General features: G+C 40.0%; 1 protein-coding gene across 4 annotated transcripts in view; it reads right to left on the bottom strand.

Annotated features, from left to right (window-relative positions):
* Positions 1-23,186, bottom strand: part of LOC131552566 (cadherin-2-like) — a 74,362-nt gene extending 51,176 nt beyond the window's left edge. The window contains exons 1-5 of one of the 4 annotated variants that reach the window (XM_058796426.1): positions 22,450-23,186; positions 21,646-21,755; positions 11,121-11,197; positions 10,951-11,046; positions 9,794-9,890 (exon numbers count right to left, since the gene is read on the bottom strand). In XM_058796426.1, the coding sequence (XP_058652409.1) occupies positions 9,794-9,890; positions 10,951-11,046; positions 11,121-11,165 (238 nt within the window). In that variant the 5' untranslated portion in view covers positions 11,166-11,197; positions 21,646-21,755; positions 22,450-23,186. The other 3 variants (XM_058796433.1, XM_058796438.1, XM_058796446.1) reach the window with 3 other exon arrangements.
* Positions 23,187-23,594: the final 408 nt, after the last annotated feature.

Genomic DNA, 23,594 nt, shown 5'->3' with positions numbered 1-23,594 from the left:
GTGTGCCATATCCTACCGTCCACGATAATATCATAAATTTTTACATGATAAAAAAAGTGTCATATCACGATATAAATGATATAACGATGCAATGACGTATTTACTAGGGATGCACCGAAATAAGCAAAAAGGCCGAATAAATTGTACCAAACAATGACGTAACGTGATCAAATAGAGGAGCGCACTAATGCCGCAAACATGACAGCAGTGTGGAAGCATTTAAAACTGTCCGAGAAAGACACAAAAATCACTACAAGCATCGACAGCGAGAGACCGTTTAGTACTGCATCGCTTGTCTGCGATGAGAAGAGGAAGTGCTGGTTGTTGCTGGTTATTGTATGATGATTAAAATCGCGAAATGGCCTTAAACAATTAAATACACTGCAGAACGTTATGTTTTCTAATACACACATGAATTGCATGTGTTCAAACAGCGCTGTCTCGTTAGCCAGGGTTCAAAGTCCAAACCGCGAGGGAAATCTGCGCTGAAACTGTTACTTGTCTGTTGCTCAGTAAAACTTTGATTAATTTTTAATGTGACAATGTGATACGTGCATCTTCCCAAATTAGTAATGAGAATAATTTATAAATCTGCTGCTGTCAACAAAAAAGAAGCACTGAGGACTTCCTGCGGGTTTCCGTCAAAATAAAAGCTCTATCAACATTCATAAATGTTAGTATTGTAATATATTACTATTGTTCTGTTAAATAAAATTAAAAAATAAGACAATAATGATGATAATAATTACAACAGCTCTATTAATACATTTATTAAAACGTAAACAATTTGCTTTTTAACAATAATTCATTGTTTGGCAGTTGTGGCCTAATGGTATGAGAGTCAGACTCGTAAGCCGAAGGTTGTGGGTTCGATTCCCAGTACAAGCAGGAATGAACAGCACTGTCTTCCACCTTCAGTACACATAACTGAGGATCTGTGTGTGTTCACTAATCACTGCTGTGTGTGCACATGGATGGGCTAAATGGGTTAGCATAATTGGCTACACATCACGTTCATTACATTTGGTTATCTGTTACTGAAATGGCAAACAAGCTAGTACAGTAAGTACAGTAAATTGTGTTACTGTGTAGAGTAGTCGTCAAAAAAATAAAGTTACACAATAGAGCCATTTAGAGATGTAAAATATTGCCAGCATCCTCTGTTTCAGGACACACATGTACTCATGGCTCACCTGTGTGACTGACCAGCAGGAGCTGGCTATGGTGGAAATGGTCAGGACGAGGAATGACATACGGCTGTGTGAAAGAAAGCAGGTTATCCAGGAGAGCAATTAAACACAATCAGCCTTCTGAAGAAGTGCCAGGTTTCAATGAAACAAAGTCATGCTCGTTTGCACGACTGTGTGCAGAATAAGTTCAGGTACAGCACTATGAAAGAGGAAAGGATGATTGTTTCACCAGGGTCAAATACTATCAGCCTTTCTCTGATTCACCCCAAAGCACTCGGCACACGTTACGTCTGGAGGTGCGACTGTGATGTATTACACCGGTCTCTGAGCGGCTAGGATCCTAAACTCAGAGACAGGCAGTGCCGGCCATGAAACCTGACACCATGCTGAAATAACACACAGCCGTGCCAAGAGGACCCACACCCTCCAGCATCAGAGAAAACAAAGAGAGATCTGACGGACAACAACTGCGGGCCTGCTGGAGAATGTGTTTTTCCTTTCTCTGTGATGAATACGAGGCTGATTCTCAGTGCATTCGGCCTCTATAATGAGCAAAACAAGCCCGGCGGAGAGACAGGGAGCGAGGGAGGACCAGGGCTCAATAAAAGAGGTATTGAATGCTGCTCAGTGAACTGGCAGCCCAAATACAAACAGGCCCCCCTTTGTAGTGAGAAAGACAGCGATCCACACCTCAAACTCCACCAAAAAGGGAAGCAAAAAATTCAAAGAGAAGAATAAAGACAAGAAGCGGCAGTGATAATGTGCACTTGACTGTACTGATGAAATATGATCTGTCAGACACATACTACCGCTGTAAATCAAGGTTAAAACCAGCAGCTGTTAAAATATACTCTAGTGTTAGACTTGATTTTATCTAAGGAACCATCTGGAGTGTGGTTAGTATGCTAGAAGTATGCTAACAACTGTGCAGGAAAACTCCCCTCCTGAACACCCACGAGAACACAAAGTTCACATGAAAACAACATTTTTTGGCTGTTAGTATAAATACTATGAATATGAGATATGAGATGATATGAGATTTCATACTATAGTATGAAATGTGAGTAGTCTTAAGGTTTTCTATGAGCTAGTGTGCTCGAAAACAATGAAAGAATTCACATTTAGAAGTGATTTGCATTCAAAACATACAGCATCTCTCTACCACCAGGATGGATTTTGATGGCATGAAAGAACATCACAAAAGGTTAGACACCCTCAACATTATCACAGTCGAGTAGAATAGATAACAACAGTGCCAACATAAATTGCATGCTTTCAAATTACACAAATGATAAATGCTCAGTGTTTTGTTATAGTTTCATATTAAATCTATAGGCCATAGGCACAAGGCTGCAGGCCTTTATACAACAGATGTTTATGGGCCATTCTACAGAATTCAACCCAAATTTTTTTAAAAAGCATTTAAGTAATTCAATCTTAGATGTTTATTAAGAACCTTCTATTATCTATTGAAACCCACAATAATATTTAAAATATTAGTAAGCTTAATATATATAAAATCATAATTTATTGGGTACTTTCAACTGGGAGGTGGCTGTCCTGAACCCTAACCCTTAAGTTTCAACTTATGAAAATTATATTGAAATAAATTTAGTATTTTTTTCCAGTGCTGTTTTTAAAAGTATCTTTTTTGATTATTTTAAAAAGTGAAGTTCAAAAAAAATTATATTTTCTTTGTAAATTATGAAACCCGTATTTGTCATGCCACCGAAACAGTGTATGTTTTAGTCCCTTGGCCGAGACTGATTTGAACTAAACCCATAAATTTATGATCAGGAAATATTCCTGTGTCCCCCTCTCTCATAACTTCAAGGTGTGAGCAGATAGGTCCCATCATTTTGAGGTAAATGTAGATTAATGAGACCAAAGACTACCCGTTAGATTTACCCAAAACAAATTATCCACCATAATACTCACTGTGAGAAATACTGCAAACAGAGTGAAGCATGATACAAACGGTGAAGCAGTTCCCGTGACCATAGTGCGAGAATATCTCATCAAGAACCAGAAAAAACTGTGCGTGTGTATCAAGAACCTTGAATCTATTAGCTTTGTGGTCATTTATACTGTGTTACTAGCTGTTTAAGCTGGTCAGAACTATTAAGGGATCAACTTTGTACCTTATTTAATGTTGAAAATTAGTACCTTAAAGTAGTAATATGTACCCTTAAGATGCTACTATAAACCATTCAGGGGTGAATAAGACACAAAGTTGTCCCTTTAACAGTACTGCGTCAGTCTTAAGCTGTTGTGCCTCGAACGGTAAAGCTGTTCCTGATCTTCAGGTCTGTAGATGTGACTCGGGTTCCTCATACAGTGTGTGTCTGTGGGATTTTCCAGCTGTTTTCTGGTCCTGCATGTGAAAACGGTGTGTCTGATCACTCAGTAAAGTACCAGCAAACTCCCCTCAACAACACACACGATCTGAGGAATCATTCATGACTGGAGCTCAAACACACTCACGGCTGGCTTCATCACATCGAGCACTCAGATGTGATTGCCAAATATTATAATTTATAACATCATAAATTTGTAATAAATTTATATATTTTATTATTTATTTATAATAATAAAGAACACTTCCAGCATTTTAATTTAGTAGGATACTGGTAATATCAGTTTTCTTATATTCGTTTGACTGGTAGAGTCACGGGTCGATTCAGGGAAGAGCAGAGGCAGGATCCAAGTGCAAGCACTGTAGTTTATTAATAAAACATAGGCTAATCCAAACACAGAGAGCACAAAGTAAACACAACCAAAGCAAAGACAACGACTGACAAAGACTGACTAAGGCTGCGTTTACACTTGGCATTAACATGCGACCTGTATCCGGATGCTGTCCACATACACATTGAAAAGACGAGTGTAAACGCGCTTCTGATCAGAATGTTATCCGATCAGCGTGTCCTGGTCCAGAGGTAGTAGAGGACGCATTGTGATCTCAGCTTAATGTAAACACAATCCAGCCATCATGTCTGCATTCGCAGGTCGACGGCACGCAAAACCCTGCCCCTCTCTCCCGAACTGTGAGAAACGGAGAACAACAGACTGTGGAGTTCTAGGGAGACATGTACACTTATGTCTTTGATTTGTAAAATGTCCCGCGACTGAACATGGTTTTCAAAAGAAAACCCAACACTTCAGGTCGACTTTGCACCGGGGCCATTCTATGATTTATTTAAATATTGCGCGGGAAAGACAGATCCGATCGGTTATCCAGATACAGAAGTCAGTTGATGTTGCCAAGTGTAAATGCACCATGTTCCAATTGATCAGATCACAAGTCAATGCCACGTGTAAACGCAGCCTAAAACACTGGGCTATTTATCCACAGATATGCTAACAAGTCAAGTCACCTTTATTTATATAGCGCTTTTACAATACAGATTGTGTCAAAGCACTTAACAGTATCAAATTAGAGGATAGAGTGTCAGTAATGTATAATGATAAGATTAAACACTCAATTTTCAGTTAAAGGCATTTCATTATTGAATTCAGAGATGTCATTGTCTAGCTCAGTTTAGTTTAAATAGTATCTGTGCAATCAAATCGGCGATAATCGCTAGAAATTAAGTGTCCCCAACTGAGCAAGCCAGAGGCGACAGCGGCAAGGAACCAAAACTCCCTCCGAGACAGAATGGAGAAAAAAACCTTGGAGAAACTAGACTCAGTCGGGGGGGCAGTTCTCCTCTGACCAGACGAAACCCGCAGTTCAAAAGTTTATATTTCTATTGTTATAGCTAACAAGCTAACAAGACACACCTGGAGAAGCAATCAAGGGGACCAATGAATCAACAGGACTACAGATCGACTGCAAATGCTGAAAAAGCATTAAGTAACAATGTTTGGATTTGAAATCAAAATAATGGATAAATGTTGTGTTTGTAGTAAACAGCCATGGATCAGTAGAGGACTCCTGTGTGAAAGCACAGTCAGTGCTTACGTACCGCACATGGACTGCATACGCACTGCAAACGGAGTATACAGCTCATGAAATCAGGCTTGTGCTGTGTGTAAGCTATTGTGCAACAATTGCATGATTGTCAAAACAAAAATGCACTGCATGATCAAACGTTTAGGTGAGATTAGTATATATTTTTGAAAAATGTCTAAAAAATGCCCCCCTCCACCCCTCAAATTAAAAAAATGCCCTCTTGCAAGAGTTGCCTAAGAGGGGAATTCATTTTCTAAAATGAAATTCAGGCCCTGAATATGTCTAAAAATCTTGATCTTGGATCTTCACTATAAATAATTCTACATGATAAAAAGAAGGCTTTAAAAAGATCGGTATCGGTGATCGTATCGGCAGATACTGCTTTCTGTGATCGGCCTCAAAAATCCTGATTGGAGTACCCCTAATAACTTCTCTGTAAAAAAATGCAGTTAGTCAACACCACACCTGAACTCATCTTTCATACACTAGTGGGTTCAAGTGTACTACAAGTGGTGAGTAAATACATTTTTTACAATATGGAGAAAGTATGTTAAAATCACGTTCATATTCAAGGAAGCACAGTTGAGTACACTTAAGTTTATCTTAAGAAATACTAAAGAATAATTTTTATTAAGTAGAAAATTCTTGGCTATATATCACCACAGCTGACGAGTTTAGCATGTTCCACCACAGAACACAGCAACTTCACCAAATCTCAAATCACTGATACGGTGTAATTTTGTCAGAAATGTAAGATATGTTTGTATAATAGCCTGAATGAAGTCATGATTGGTGATTTAACACTGTATGTCTGCGTCTGCACTGATACCAAGGGCTCCTCTTCAAACATGGTCTAGGCAAACACACTGAATAATCACTCTGTGATATGTTTTGACATTGGCTAGCTGGCATATTGCCTCCCTCACAAAGAGAACAAGAGACCAATTAATGAGGTGACCATGCTGGGAGAATTAGGGATTATTGAGGAGATTTGAGGAAGAGAAAAGGAGGAGAACAGCTGCAAATGAGATAACTGGTCACAATGATCTGTGTATAAAAGTGTAATTTTGACCAATTAATACAATCAGTTAAACGGTTTAAAAAGTCATTTATTTATTTATTTTTTTTTCAGTAATTTATCAAAATATTTTAAAAGGTTTGCTGCATGGTTAAAATAAGCTACGCGTATAAAAAAAATTCGTTTTTTTAGAGAAAAAAAACATAAGTTGCGTATAAGTCAGATTTTATTATTTCATTCAGAAATAGGCCTAATGCCGAGGTGAAATGTTTACAAACATTATAATAAACACTGTAAACATAGCTAGGCTATTTTAGTTCTCCTCACTCCACAACAAATCCTTTCAATTTAACAGTATTTAGAAAAGAACAAGAATTAAAAATATAAGAAGCTATATAAACACTTAAAATTCATTTAGGCTAAAACGAAACTGAAACCAACGCTGGGTCTCTCTCATTCGACACAAATCTTTTCCGTATTCGCAATTAATTTGAATGCCAAAATATTATTTAGGCTATTATGTACTTCACTGGTGTTCCAATATCCACGTAAAACAAAATGTTTTGCATAAAATCACGGCGGTACTGTGATGACGTTTAACGGCACAGATTTTACTACACATTTAAACTGAGCAGTGTGTTTTTCTCCATATGTTTGACTGACTGTATTTTATTATGATAATGAACAGGCTGTAATTATTGTCAAGGTAGCCATGCTTAACTGTGTGCGTGCGCATGCGGCGCCGGCGCAATCACTTGAATTTTTTTCCTCCAAACAGTGGAAGCAACTACTCCTTTTAGTCATTGTAAAAGGAGTTTGTAAGAGAATTGTAAAAGGTTTGCTTTTATTTGTGTACATTCACAATAAAAACAAATCTTTGTGCTTTTGTAAAATAGGACTAAAGAAAAATAGGATGCTGCTTTCTGCCGTCTTGGTTTCCTTTCGCACAGCACAAAAATGAACCGAAACTCTGCATACTAGGCTACTTAATTTCGTTTTCTTAATTTATTATTTAAGCAAAAATATATTTCTTGTATAGGCTTATTTATTCGTTTTATATATATATATATATATATATATATATATATATATATGTTATATTATATGTTTTCTCCACTTGCAGAGGTGCTGCAGGTGCGTAATGTGATATGATATGATCATGTGAATCCTCATGTTCTGTTGTTTGCTGCTTTTTGCGCATGTAAAATTAATCCCTGGAAAACAAATGTTAGTATTTTTAATGGGTCACAGACACTTATCCTTTGTAATTTAATTAAATTCTTATTTAAAATAATCTTGTCGGTTAACAGTTAATAAATGGTTAACGAGCGTCGGTTGTCGGTTAGGAGAAATAACTGAAATGAACACCCCTAGTCTCCACCAATAAAGTCTAATGTTGGCATCTGAACTCTGCATCTTGACTGATACCTCAAAGACAGACAAGTCGCTCCACAACACTCTTGAGTTTAATCAGAAGAAACAAACTAAACAGAAACTCACTCTCAGTTGGTCGTGTCTTTATAAAGGAATATTAGTGGTAGTCAACACTGTCAACCTCCGACCATCCTGAGAAATACCGTGACTCCAGCTCTACATTCAGCTTCTACAGCATCTCTGTTTGATTCGGCGTCACATTTCACTCCCGTGTCCACCCACACCCACTTACTGAGAGCGCAGCATTATCAGCTCCGTGTCAGATTAATAACCACCTATCTGTGATAAACTAATGAGCCATTAGATAAGCTTTTATTTCTGAGACTGACCAGCACATTCTCCAGTGACAGCACACACGGCTGCTATATATTTATAGAGCCACGTCTCAATGAGCACATGAACCTGGAATGAGACTCAACAAACCATAGCAGGAATTCATCAGACCCACTTTATTAACATCCCTCGAGCAACAATTAAACAAACAAACAAACACAGACAGACAGGACCACACATGCTCAACAATACTCAGAAAACCAGCTTCATCTGCAGTGACTTTATCACTGCATCAAATGGTCAAATTATTGAACACAGACACAGATAATTCCCATAAACACAATCTACTGAGCGTCGCAAACGAGCATAGCCGTGTGAAAACATGCTTTACTGGGCTTTAAATAATGGCACAAATACCAATAAACTGACTAGAGCAAACTTTAATAAATCACGCTGTATGATTGATTTAACTCATCTTCTCTCATAAATGCTGGCTCTTAAAGAGAAACTCCTACAAATGCATATGCAATAATATCAGCCACAAAAATTATCATCGCTAATGTTTCACTGCCTTTAGAGTGTTTAGTCAATCCTGACAGCAGATGTTTAATGCCAAAAGAGGGTTTGTAAGCTGTTAGTAAATCTGGCACTAATCTTTATGATTGATCACCTCTGTCATTTACAAATACTCACACCAGTTATGTCAGACAATTTTACAGATAATGAGTTCAAAATAGTTAGAGTAGCATGCAAATATGGAGCATACAGCCTGAATTTTGGCCAAAAATCTGAACAGAAGAAATGCTGTGTGTATGATCCAGGTTTGTAACGGCTGTCTGATAATGATGTCTATCCAGAGAGGTCAGGTTTACAGATGAGACACAACAGAATCATAACGTCCAACACATTCACTCAACGGATCCACAAACACACACAAATCCAGGAACACACGCATATTATCTAGAAAACGTTAATACTAATGAAAAATAATTATTAATCATTGTTAAAAGCTATACAGATGCCTTCACAATAAATCTGAGTCCAAAGCAAGTGGGGTTTTTTTTCTGAAACGTTCCATGGACCTCCTAGAATCAGCCCACTGGACCTGAAGCCCAGTTTGAACATCCTTCATTTACAGGAGACAGAAATAAACATAGCGTCACTATCTATTACTATATAGAGAATTACAGAGTGAATCTCAGCTATTTCCACCACTTTAACTTTTTTTTTTCACTTTCACTGTATGCAGAGGATACCACAGCATCGTTAATAAGAGTGTCTACACACTTATCTAATCTTATGTTCACAGCAGACACTCATATATGTTTGCATTGCAAATATAAATCCACAAGAAACATCTATAGAGCAAAATCAAACTTAGTGACTGTAAAATCAGTGATGAACATAATAAATTAGAAGTAAATTAATGTAATCAGTTTGATCAAATGCTTTTATAAAGCAACAGCAGAAGCCAAACTACACTGTTGTTTAGCCACTTAATCACATGAAACAAAACCCCACCCACACACACACACACACACACACACACACACACACTCATCATCTGACAGTCAGAGCTGCTCACGGGTGCAAACACATCTGTATACGGTAGATGCCTCGTCCTATAAACAGTCACCCAGAAGCAGATGACCGTTTCTGAAGTGAGAGCGTCTGACACCCTACAGTATGACGTGAGATACTGGAAACTACAAAAAACGTTTGCTTGAGAAAACCGATCCAAATAAAAATTTTTGAAAAACTAATACATTTGAATTAATTATTCACATTTGTATTTCTGTTTTTCTATATTTTAGGTGCTGCTTTTCCATGTATAATTTGCCCGTTGTGTTCACTGTGGCACTCTTGACCTGCACTGAGTAAGCATGCAGACAGTGTTGTGTGTGAGCGGGTCCAGATCTTTACCGGTGACCAGGGTCCGGCCCGGCAGAACTCTCTCAGGCATCACTGCGGTGTAAAGGTCCTCGGAGAAGCCCGGCCTGCAGACGCCCGCTGAGTCCGACTGCAAGACCAGAACACAAACATCAACACACACAGAAGCAGAATCACAACCACAATCACCTCTGCACACACACACACACACACATGTTCGTTTTTGTGAAACGTGGGGACATCCCATAGGCGTAATGGTTTTTATACTGTACTTACTGTATGTGCTATTGTCCTACACCAACCCTACACCTAAACCTACCCCTTACAGGAGACTGTGCATTTCAACTTTCCCCAAAAAAACCTCATTCTGAGTGATTTATAAGCGTTTTGAAAAGTGGGGACATGGGTCAATGTCCTGAGATGCCACCTTCACCTTGTAATACCTGCCATACCCTCGTCATTATACACATCTATGTCCTCATTTGTCACAAAAACGCGCACACACACACACACACACGCACACACACACACACACACACACACACACACACTCACACTTTAGTCTCTGCTGTTCAAGTATAAACACAAACACATTAAACAATATTAAACTAAGGCTCCTGCTTCTGGATAAAGTAGTAAATAAATGAATAAATGAATAGTGCATCTCCTTCAGACCAGCAAACTGGTGTTTACTGAATGACTGACTGATGACTGCAGACAGGGTTTCTTTCCAGCATTGTTCTTTGGTAACAGCATTCTCATGTAACCTGTGACCATTTCTGTCATGTTAACTAAAAAACAAATCTCAAGTAATAGCGATTCAAAGTGCTTTTCAAAGTGTTAACTGATTTTACGTTTGAATTTTCAGACAGCAATGAAAGTAAAGGTACAGTTTACTAGTATAAAATTACCACAGATCTACTCTAGTAACAAAATTAAACTTGATAAGCCTAATAACTGTTATGCGAATAAGCTCTGGAGGCCCAAAACTGCGGATGTTTCGCATTAAAGTGAAAGAACTGATTTTATGGTAAAGTGCAGATCAGATGTAAGTTCCGCACTCTTCTGATAATCGCTGATAGATGTCCACGAGGACATAATAACCCGAAGTTCCCCCGGCGGTGTCTGCCGGTACCGAGCTCGGTCCTCGCGGAACAGCCGCGTCACGGTGCGGGTCTCTGAAGCGTTACCTGCGGAGCCTCCAGCAGCAGCGCCAGCAGCAGAGCCCGGCTCAGGAGCGGCAGCATCGGGTCCGTGTCAGCGGTATAACGGGTCTCTGTGGAAGACTGCAGCAGAGCTGTGTTAGGACTGAAGCTCAAACTCGCTCAGAATCACTCAGTCTCTCTCTAACTCTCCCTACCGGCCACACCGAGCACATCTTCATCATCATCATCATCATCATCATCCCGACACAGAGCGCCGCTCACACCTCAAGCGCTGTCGAGGGACAAAATAATACAAATAAACAAACGCTGTTTCATATAGTCAGAATATTAAAAAAAATAATAATAAAAAAAAATAAATAAATAAAAACCTTTCTTACGCAGAATGAAAAAAACTATAGTAATTTATACTATAGTGTTTTTGAACCATACTATAGCCTACTACTTGAATTAATTTGTTGTGGTAATTCTATAGTTGCTGTGGTAATATAACAACTAATAATGTAAACAAATTACTTTACCCAATACTTTACTTTACCTTTTCCACAACTATAGAGTATAATACAATATGCTATAGTTTACTGTAGTAAAAATTAAAGTATACTACGGTATTATAGTTTATCAGTTCACTATTGTTAATACTACAGTATGGTTCAAAAACACTATAGTATTTACTATAAATTACTATAGTATTTTTTCATGTGGGTATTCAGTCACATGTGTTGAATTTTGTGAATTTCTGTTTCTAATGATCTAATTCTGATTTGTAATGATTGTCATGATTCAGGGGCGGATCTAGAAAATAATATTTAGGGTGGCAAGGGGTCTATGAGGGGTGGCAACACCAAAGCAAGCATGCATAGATTTTGGGGATTTATTGTCTGACGTGCACAGTTATGTTCACAAATATTGAATTACCATTAAGTAATCATCTATACTGTTAAAAATGAAAAATAAATAACAACATTTCAATATCCATCATGGCACCAAGTCAATACACAATATGAAAAACTTCAACAGGTTATAAATGTTTCTGAGCTTGTATAATTAAAGAAGACATTCTGTTATTACCAGCGGTGGGGATGTCTGTAATCACCCAGAACACTATCAATAGTCTAGCAACACCCCAGCAACTGCATAGCAAGAGCCTAGCAACCATCCAGAATATCCTAGCAACCAACTAGCAACACTTTAGCAAACATCTAGAACATCTAACAGACCAAACTATTTATGTTTCTTAAACAAGACTTTAAGATAAGCCAGCATAAAATTGTCTTTCAAACTTTTCAATCTAGTTATTACAGGTATTCTTACATGCTTACAATTAAAATACACAGATGACTTTCCTGCCCAGTGAACACTCATGAGATCAATAACACTTAACAAAAAACTCTTATTAGGATTCAGGAATTATTTTTGCAGCTTAATCATGTCTATTACAGTATACAACATAAATTAAATTACAGATAATAATAATAATTCAGCAATTAACTTTTGGGAACGGATAATTTTCATTTTACTACTCTAAAGTAATCTTGACTTGCAGTAGATGAAAAACACTAGAAAAGTTCAAATACCAAAGAATTGTATATGAACTTGGTATGCACCACAATACAGTACAGTACAAAATAAAATAAAGTAAATTCAGCATCCTCTGCACATTTGGTCAGATCTCATTACAGTGTACAGTACTACAGCAGGTTCCCGGTCTCCTGACACAAGACTATATCTCTAGGCAGTCATTTCTCAGTTCTGCAGACATGCAGTACACATAAAAGATGGTTACAGATACAATTTGACAGTCACACGTTTGAAGGTGTACAACACGTGCTACAGTTTACTGTACATATAGAATATTGAAATTTCCATCATGTACTGGTACTGCACTGTAATTATACTGAATGTGTAAGTATAAAACCCATGTGTATTATTCGGTCAGGTCTCTCCGTTGTTAGGATGCAGAGATTCTGATCGGTGTCATCAGTTTTGCTGCCTAATCTCATTGTTAAACTTTTTGAGAAATGTGTCTTTGTTTTGAGAACTGAATTAATGGTTTGGGTTAATGGTTTAATGGTTAAAATCACTTATATTAAATTAACAATAGAGAAAACTGCAATACAAGATTCTTACCTAACTCTGCTATTAGTTTTCGTGATCGGCTCATGTTATTGTTTGGTCTGATATGGCAGAAAGGCCTCTATATCTGATGAAAGTGGCGCGAGCGGTCAGAGAATCGATCACCAAACAATTACGGGATGAATCTCAGACACATCCGGACGGGATTAGATTTCTCAGAGGACTTCTGAATAAACCGAGAAGCAGTATCTGATTCACGAACAAATGGACTGCGCTTTGTATTTTTGACTCAAAAAGAACCGGTTCTTAAGAGTCATTTGTTAATGAAGCCGACTACACTGGGCGCTGCGTGCGCGTGGCCATCGCCGAGGCTGAAAAATAGCACATGAAACACTGCTTACATTTATATTTTATTCTTTGATAATTCTGGGGTGGCACAGCTTTTTCTTAGGGTGGCACTTGCCAACCCGGTAGATCCGCCCCTGTCATGATTTAGTGTCCAGAGTAATGCCGAGTTCACACTGCACGATTTTCAAACTCGTCGGATCGCTGTTGTTGTCACACTGCGTGACTATCTGGTGTAGCATTCAGTCGCTGCTGTGTTCACACTGCACGATGGATCGGCGACAGGGGCTTTCACATTGCATGATTTCACAATAGGAAGAATCGCCGACAACTCTGTTTGATCCGCAAACTACGTTTCACAACAAAACACGCGCGAGAAGTGATAAGGAAATAACGCGAGAACCTGCGTGCGTCAGACCGTTGTTCTCCAGAGAGACTGGAAGTATTAAAACAATATAGCCCGCAAATGGTCTGTGTGCTGATTCCCAGCTACAAAAACAACAGATTATGCAGGAGGGAGATGCAGGGAACAGGGATTGTGTTCTGCAAAGAGTGGTAAATAATAATTTGCAGTAACTGTTATGATGTTGCGGCTGGTCAAGCGTTTGTGCTTGTTTCTGTATGATATAATTGTACAAATTAAAATACTGATATGATAACTCCTCACGGAACTTCCCTCTACCCTGTATCTTTGTCTCTCATTGGCTGAAGGTCATCGTGATGTAGTTTTCAGTCAGAAATCATTGCACACAGCGTGATTGTGAATCGCAGACAGCTCCAGATATTTAGCATGCCAAATATTTCACAGGTGTCGGCGACGCATCAGTGTTTCTCTCGGATCGCGTCTTTGATAATTCACACTGCGCGATTGTCACTCGCGTGAACGAGCTCCGATTTGCCTCCGATGTCGGGCATTTGTCGGCGATTTATCAAAACCTGTCGACGAGTGAAACATCGGGCTAAAATCGTGCAGTGTGAACTCGGCATAAGAGAAGAAAAGTCAGAGGCAGAGACCAGACCAGACCAGACCACCAGCGCAGGCCAGACCAGACCAGACCTCCAGACCAGACCAGACCAGACCAGACCTCCAGACCAGACCACCAGCGCAGGCCAGACCAGACCAGACCAGACCTCCAGACCAGACCAGACCAGACCACCAGCGCAGGCCAGACCAGACCAGACCAGACCTCCAGACCAGACCAGACCACCAGCGCAGGCCAGACCAGACCAGACCAGACCTCCAGACCAGACCAGACCAGACCAGACCACCAGCGCAGGCCAGACCAGACCAGACCAGACCTCCAGACCAGACCAGACCAGACCACCAGCGCAGGCCAGACCAGACCAGACCAGACCTCCAGACCAGACCAGACCAGACTAGACCTCCAGACCAGACCAGACCAGACCAGACCAGACCTCCAGACCAGACCAGACCAGACCTCCAGACCAGACTAGACCAGACCAGACCAGACCACCAGCGCAGGCCAGACCAGACCAGACCAGACCACCAGCGCAGGCCAGACCAGACCAGACCTCCAGACCAGACCAGACCACCAGCGCAGGCCAGACCAGACCAGACCTCCAGACCAGACCAGACCAGCAGGAAGTGGACTAGAACAGAGCAGAACAGGAAGTTAAAATCAAACAGAGTAATGAAATAAACAGCATGAAAGTAATTCCATGGGTTTTCTCCACGACAGATCTGCTCTAATGACCATCGGGGGTTTTTAGAGAACTAGACGTCCAGCTTTGAGTGGCCTATATCTATACTGAATATAGTGGTCTATATTCAAACTCAAGGTTCCATGCAACAATAAAAACTAAGACATTATTTTATGTTCACTATGGAACAAATTCAAGATCATCATCAGCCTTTGCAGGTCATGAAGCACTCGTAGATCTCGTAGGACAAACGCTGCCCTGCTGCTGCATGAGAACATCACACTGCATGAACAGCAGTTTCCAGTGCTGCAGATAAGGTGCTATCAGCTATCTGCTCATCTACAGCAAGTCAAACAAAAACCAGGGAGAGCTTTCTGAATCTGTCTGAATCCTAGATGTTGGAAGGGTTGGCAGCAGTCTGTTCTGGATGTCAGACACTCAAAGCCTCCAGTGATGATCAGAGACTGTGACCGGATGAAAGTCCAGGATTCCTCTGAGACCTTGGTTTAATGTGTGATAACAGTCCAGCGGCTCTGAGGAACTCTTCTCAGAAAAGAGCAGTCAGAGTTTAGCATCATTTCAGCCTCTCTCGGGGGAGAAACCTTCAGATCAAACCCTAAGATTGGTTCCAGATGAGGAAGATCTGAGCATCTGGACACGAGCAGTGGTCATCAGAGTTATGCTGAAGCAGAGACTCACGGGATCTGTTTTAATTTGTGTCCTGAGCAAGTCAACAGAGGAACGTCAGACTTCACTGAATCTCACCACACTGTAAATCAGAATTTGAAACCCCTTACGATCTGAATGAAGACCTTTCCTGACAGTGAAAGTCCTCTGAACGGCATCGTGACTAACAGGAGCTCTGCGCTTGATCCAAACATTTCGGGTCTGATGATGAACAACCACCAATTTCACTGTTCAACCCAGAGAAATACGTAAGTCCTGATCAAGACATCAAGCGCCCTGCACATCTTCAGGACTTCACAAGCGCTAATAACCGCGGGACCAGCCGAGGACAGAAGACATGAGGAGACAGAGGACTACAGCTGAATCATGTCCCTTTAATGAGACAAAAAGGTTGTTCTGACTAAGTGCTTTATATATATATATATATATATATATATATATATATATCAGGCTGGTGTCTGAAAACCTTAGGTTCTCGTATGGATCTCATTTCAAGATTAGGAGCAGAGATGCAGATCAGACAGTCATATGAGGAAATGTTCCAGAAATCATCAGGTGAGAGCATCATGATACTGTTTGTTCATGAGATAACAATTCAGAAGTACTCTTATTACATGTCCCTGTCCTCAGCTGGCCGTCTCATCACTGGATCATATGATGAACATCATGAATCTAAGATCACAGGATATTCTCAGAAGAAGCTGGTTCCAGAGCTACAAGGTTGCCTGAATAGTCAAACTGCAGTTTTTTGCAAGCTTACATGTAATGAGGTTGATTGGTGGCTCCTCTGAGTTCGATTGCTTCAGTCTGTTGTGCTGCTGAGAGGTTTGTGTTTGTAGCTCCGTGTACCTTCGCTTTTTATTGAATCTCTACCTTACTTTCAATCCCTTTTGTCTAAAGTGATAATATATAACTTAATTCCCACCATATTTCTGGTGTTATCTTTCAAACTAATCGAAATAATTTGATCGTTCTCCTTTAAAAACCGCGAGTGCAGCTTGTTAGCCCGTTAGCTTGTCACTCACGGTTCCATTTGCATTTCTATTCGCGCCTATTATTATTTAATTTTTTCCTCGCTCCGTTTTTCACGAGCTCATCAAACAACAGTGGTAAGTGGTAAGTTAAGTTGGTATCATTCATCAATCACGGTGAGTAATGGCTTCTTCTCCTGCTATTGTTGCTTGCACTGTTTGCCACATGTATAGTTTATCTGTCTCTGTCAGCAGCGAGGATTCACATGTGATAAATGCAGGAAATAGTTAGGCTGACAGAGAAGGTTTTAGAACTAGAGACACGCATCCAAACTTTAGTTGAGGATAGTAAGAATGTGAGGGCTGTAGATACTGCTTTGGATGCGACTAGCTCAGGAGTCCTGTACATTGTTCGGTTTCGGTTGAGCCCGTGCAGCAGGGCAACTGGGTGACAGTGAGGCGGCATAGTCGCGGGTCAAAACACCACTCTTCCGATCCGATCAGAACATCAAACAGGTTCTCCCCACTCAGTGAAGCACCCACTGAGAAACCTGATGAAAGTGCTCTAGTTATTGGCGATTCTATTGTACGGAACGTGAAAATAGAGACACCAGCCACCATAGTCCATTGTTTACCAGGAGCCAGAGCGCCTGACATCTTGGCAAATTTAAAAGTGCTGGCTAATGCTAATCGTAAATTCAGTAAGATTGTTATCCACGTCAGCGCTAATGATGTTCGACTTCGCCAGTCGGAGATCACCAAAAATAATGTTAAAGAGGTGTGTGAACTTGCAAGTACGATGTCAGACACTGTAATATGCTCTGGTCCGCTCCCTGCTTACCGTGGTGATGAGATTCATAGCAGACTGTCGTCACTTAATGGCTGGATGTCTAAGTGGTGCCCGCAAAATAACATAGGCTTTATAGACAATTGGAAGAATTTTTGGGGCAGACCTGACCTGTTGAAAAGAGATGGTGTTCATCCCTCCTGGGGTGGTGCCGCTCTTCTCTCTAGAAATATGGCACATAGTCTTAGAGTTCGTACTTGACTAACTGGGGCCCAGGTCAGGAAGCAGACAGACTGGCTAAACTGATCGTATGCTAGCCGCCTCACGCCACCAAAGTCAGTTAACTCTCAGCACATAGAAACTCCTTCACCTAGATATCACTCTATAGAGACTGTGTCTGTTCCCCCGAACTAGAAAATACAGAAAACATCCAAACCAAAGTAATAGTAACAATTTAATTGATGTTCAACAAATAAAAAAAACGATATAATACAGATAAACACATGATAAAGCTTGGCTTATTGAATATTAGATCCCTTTCTTCAAAAGCACTTTTTGTAAATGATGTGTTCACTGACCATAAACTAGATGTGCTTTGCCTGACAGAAACCTGGCTAAAACAAGATGATTACATTACTTTAAACGAGTCTACACCCCAAGATTACTGTTACAAACATGAACCGCGTCCAAAAGGTAAAGGGGGAGGTGTTGCTACAATTTATAGCAATATATTCAGTATCTCTCAGAGGTCGGGTTTCAAGTATAATTCGTTCGAAGTAATGGTGCTTCATATAACGTTATCCAAAGAAACAAGTGTTAATGATAAATCCTGTGATGTTTGTACTGGCTACTGTATACAGGCCACCAGGGCACCATACAGACTTTATTAAAGAATTTTCTGATCTTCTATCGGAGTTAGTGCTGACTGCAGATAAAGTCCTAATCGTTGGTGATTTTAATATCCATGTTGATAATGACAGAGATTCGTTGGGATCAGCATTTATAGACATTCTAAACTCAATTGGTGTTAAACAACACGTGTCAGGACCTACTCATTGTCGAAATCATACTCTAGATTTAATACTGTCACATGGAATTGATGTCAGTGGCGTTGAAATTTTGCAGCAGAGCGATGATATCTCAGATCATTATCTAGTCTCCTGTATATTCCATATAGCTAAAGCTGTAAAGCCAACTCCTTGTTACAAATATGGTAGAACCATTACCTCTACCACAAAAGACTGCTTTATAAATAATCTTCCTGACTTATCTCAGTTCCTCAGCATATCCAATAGCTCAGAACAACTTGATGATGTAACAGGAACTATGGACTCTCTCTTTTCTAGCACTTTAGATGCGGTTGCTCCTTTACGCTTAAGGAAGATTAAGGATAAGAGTCCAACACCGTGGTATAATGAGCACACTCGCGCCTAAAGAGAGCAGCCCGGAAAATGGAGCGTAGCTGGAGGAAAACTAAATTAGAGGTATTTCGTTTAGCTTGGCGGAAAGTACCTATCCTACAGAAAAGCATTAAAACTGCTAGATCTGATTACTTTTCGTCTCTTCTAGAAGAAAACAAACATAACCCTCGGTATTTATTCAATACAGTGACTAAATTAACGAAAAATCAAGCATCAACAGGTGTTGGCATTTCCCAAGAGCATAGCAGTAATGACTTTATGAACTACTTCACTTCCAAGATCGATACTATCAGAGATAAAATTGTATCCCTGCAGCCGTCAGCTACAGTATCGCATCAGATAGCGCACTATAGATCCCCTGAGGAACAATTCCACTCATTCTCTACTGTAGGAGAGGAAGAATTGTATGAACTTGTTAAATCATCTAAACCAACAACATGTATGTTAGACCCGATTCCATCTAAACTACTAAAAGAGCTGCTTCCAGAAGTCATAGATCCTCTTTTGGCTATTATTAATTCATCATTGTCATTAGGATATGTCCCCAAAACCTTCAAATTGGCTGTTATTAAGCCTCTCATTAAAAACCACAACTTGACCCCAAAGATCTAGTTAATTACAGACCGATCTCAAATCTCCTTTTCTGTCAAAGACACTAGAAAGGTAGTATCCTCACAATTATATTCCTTCCTAGAGAAAAATGATATCTGTGAGGAATTCCAGTCAGGATTTAGATCGTATCATAGTACTGAGACTGCTCTCATTAGAGTTACAAATGACCTGCTTCTATCATCTGATCGTGGTTGTATCTCTTTATTAGTTCTACTGGATCTTAGCGCTGCGTTCGACACTATCGACCACAACATTCTTTTGAATAGACTACAAAACTTTGTTGGCATTAGTGGAAGCGCCTTAGCATGGTTCAAATCGTACTTATCTGACCGCCATCAGTTCGTAGCAGTGAATGAAGAGGTATCATATCGATCACAAGTGCAGTATGGAGTACCTCAAGGCTCAGTACTAGGGCCGTTACTTTTACTAGAGTCCTTACTAGAACCAGGAAATATGACCATATTAGCCCGGTTCTGTCAACACTGCACTGGCTCCCTATCAAGCATCGGATAGATTTTAAAATCTTGTTAATTACTTATAAAGCCCTGAATGGTTTAGCTCCTCAGTACTTGAGCGAGCTCTTATCACATTATAGTCCTCCACGTCCGCTGCGTTCTCAAAACTCCGGCCGTTTGATAATACCTAGAATATCAAAATCGACTGCGGGCGGCAGATCCTTTTCCTATTTAGCACCCAAACTCTGGAACAATCTACCTAACACTGTTCGGGAGGCAGACACACTCTGTCAGTTTAAATCTAGATTAAAGACCCATCTCTTTAGCCTGGCTTACACATAACACATTAATACGCTTCTATTATTCAAATCCGTTAAAGGATTGTTAGGCTGCATTAATTAGATCAACCGGAACCGGGAACACTCGTTACATCGTAAGTTGAATGGCATCTACGCTAATGTTTGTCTGTTTCTTTCCTAGTCTGTTTCTCAGTCCGTATCCGATCAGATGGTGGGTCGGCGCCGGGAGGTGATGTCTGCGGCCCTGATCGTCAGCGGAGACCAGGACGCCCGGATGACCCCCAGAGACATATCCCCAGATATATCAACCAAAATAACAAAATAACTAAAATATAATAAAATACCTAACTACATAATACTACTATTGTTAGAAATTGCAACAAAATTAAAATAGAAATATAAACTTTTGAACTGCGGGTTTCGTCTGGTCAGAGGAGAACTGACCCCCGACTGAGCCTGGTTTCTCCCAAGGTTTTTTTCTCCATTCTGTCTCGGAGGGAGTTTTGGTTCCTTGCCGCTGTCGCCTCTGGCTTGCTCAGTTGGGGACACTTAATTTCTAGCGATTATCGCCGATTTGATTGCACAGATACTATTTAAACTAAACTGAGCTAGACAATGACATCTCTGAATTCAATAATGAAATGCCTTTAACTGAAAATTGAGTGTTTAATCTTATCATTATACATTACTGACACTCTATCCTCTAATTTGATACTGTTAAGTGCTTTGACACAATCTGTATTGTAAAAGCGCTGTATAAATAAAGGTGACTTGACTTGACTTGACTTGACTTAATAATAATGTGGTCACAGACACATGATCCTGTCTGTCCAGCTACTGCTTCTGTTCACCAGGTGAGAGAATAACATCTCATCCTCTCCAGCATCACAAACTGGGAAATCCTTCAGATCATAAATAACTGGGCTGCGTTTCCCAAAAGCTGTGTAAGTCTCAGTAGAACCAGTGGCACCAGCTCTCTACGACCAACTCAGCTCACAAAGCTTTTGAGAAACGGTTAGCTTCAATAAATCATCTGTATAATAGTTTGGTTATGTTTAACTGTGGCCTTTTGAATGTTTAAACGATTATTATTATTATTAGCTCAACTACATGGACGTTGAGAGAGCAGGGAATGGACATTGGATTTCACTTTCAGATCAGGGCTGGTTAACACTTAATACATTTCTGTTGTTGTTACAAGAAGCTCCATATTGTAATTTATTACTTGTTTCAGATTGGAAATAGTTGTTTTCCGCTGATGGAAAGTGCTGCACAGACAAAGGTACTTTATATACGAATTACTTGGTTAGAAATATCTTTTGAGTTTTACACACAGGTATACAGTAGAGTATTTACAGTACATGTTTTGAATGACATCTTCTACACGATATCCTTGAGGTCACTTACTGAGCTGATCTTAATGTTGTCCTGAGGTTCTTCCATCAGACAGCTGATCGATGAGTTTAGCTGTGAATATATGCTGTTCTGTTCCCTGTTATGATGCTCGCAGAAGTTTTCTGAAATGAAGATGCTCATTAAAGCACAGTGACTGCTGCACACTATCAGCTCTGTGTGTGTGTGTATGTAATATGTGTGTGAGTGAATAAACAGTGTGTTTTCTTATCATGAACACATGCTTTGATTTCAGTGTACACACTGTGGTAAGTCCAAAACTGACTGATCTAAATGTACACTTTTTTTTTTTTCCTTCAAATATATGTCATATGCATCTGTAATTTTGTAGTTTTTGAGATCATTTAAGCTCTATAACACAATTCAGTGAAGTAATCGGGAAAATGGCCTGTGAATGTGAATCCTAAAATGGCTTTAGTGGCACATTGTTGTCTCTTAATGAATAGGAATGACAAATATTATGGAATGAAAAATAACTATTTATTTATACTCTTCACTGTGTATTTTAATTCAGTGCAATGTGACACACAATTAAATGTGTTAAAAAAGAATGTAATAAAAAGAATAAATACAAAATAAAAATCCAGCATTTGATCACTTATGACTTTTCCAAAGCTAGAAATCACAACCGAAAAATTGCCTGATATTTCCCTATTTTCCATGATTGAGAACACTAATATAACTCTATATTATATACTCTATATTAACATCAGCTCAGCAGACAATAATAAACCTCGTAAACACTCAATCATTTCACTTTTGTCTTCACAATCAATGGTTTTACAGTTTGATTCATACCCATAATATGCGATGCCTCTGAAACACACTGTAGTACAGTCAGCGCCAGCGGTTCGTCCAGAGATCTCTCACTATGTGCTGATCCTCAGAGAAGAGTGTGTGATGTGTGTTAGTTACAGGATCAGAGCAGCACACGACTCGCTCCAGCGGCTGATGAACACACTTCCTGCGGTCAGACTCCAGAGCGGACTCTCTCGGACCTCCACAGGAGCTGAGGAGACACAACAGATGTTCATGCAGCGGAGGCCAGAATCATCAGAACACTAGTATCTTCAGCAGCTAAAACTGGTTTGAAGTCAGTTATTTCTATCTTCTGCTGGAGTGTGTCGGGAGGAAATATCAGTTTATATTTACAAACATTCATTTAGCCATTCATTGTAATAATCCAGAGAGATTTGTCTGATCTGATCATCATCAGTCTGTCTGGAGTGACATGAAGAAACAGAACAAACTGAGACTCAATCCAGAAGAACTGCGTCTCTGCTTCAAGAAACCTCCTGCGAAGCTCCTGAGAAACTCTGCTCAAATCCAGACAGATGATGACGATCAGATCACATCTCTAAAATATCACTGGTGTGTGTGTGTGATGCATGAGATGTGTGACAGTGTGTGTGTGTGTGTGTGTGATGCATGAGATGTGTGACAGTGTGTGTGTGTGTGTGTGTGTGTGTGTGTGTGATGCATGAGATGTGTGACAGTGTGTGTGTGTGTGTGTGTGTGTGTGTGTGTGTGTGTGTGTGTGTGTGTGTGTGTGTGTGTGTGTGACAGTGTGTGTGTGTGTGTGTGTGTGTGACGTGTGTGATGTGTGACAGTGTGTGTGTGTGTGTGTGTGTGTGTGTGTGACGTGTGTGTGTGTGAGATGTGTGACATGTGTGTGTGTGTGTGTGTGTGTGATGCATGAGATGTGTGACAGTGTGTGTGTGTGTGTGTGTGTGTGATGCATGAGATGTGACAGTGTGTGTGTGTGTGTGTGTGTGTGTGTGTGTGTGATGCATGAGATGTGTGACAGTGTGTGTGTGTGATGCATGAGATGTGTGACAGTGTGTGTGTGTGTGTGTGTGTGTGTGTGTGCATGAGATGTGTGACAGTGTGTGTGTGTGTGTGTGTGTGTGTGTGTGTGACGTGTGTGATGTGTGACAGTGTGT

The sequence above is a fragment of the Onychostoma macrolepis genome, chromosome 02 (genome assembly GCF_012432095.1).
Source record: "Onychostoma macrolepis isolate SWU-2019 chromosome 02, ASM1243209v1, whole genome shotgun sequence".
NCBI classification, from domain to species: domain Eukaryota; kingdom Metazoa; phylum Chordata; class Actinopteri; order Cypriniformes; family Cyprinidae; genus Onychostoma; species Onychostoma macrolepis.
This window is presented reverse-complemented; position numbering and strand designations above follow the sequence as displayed.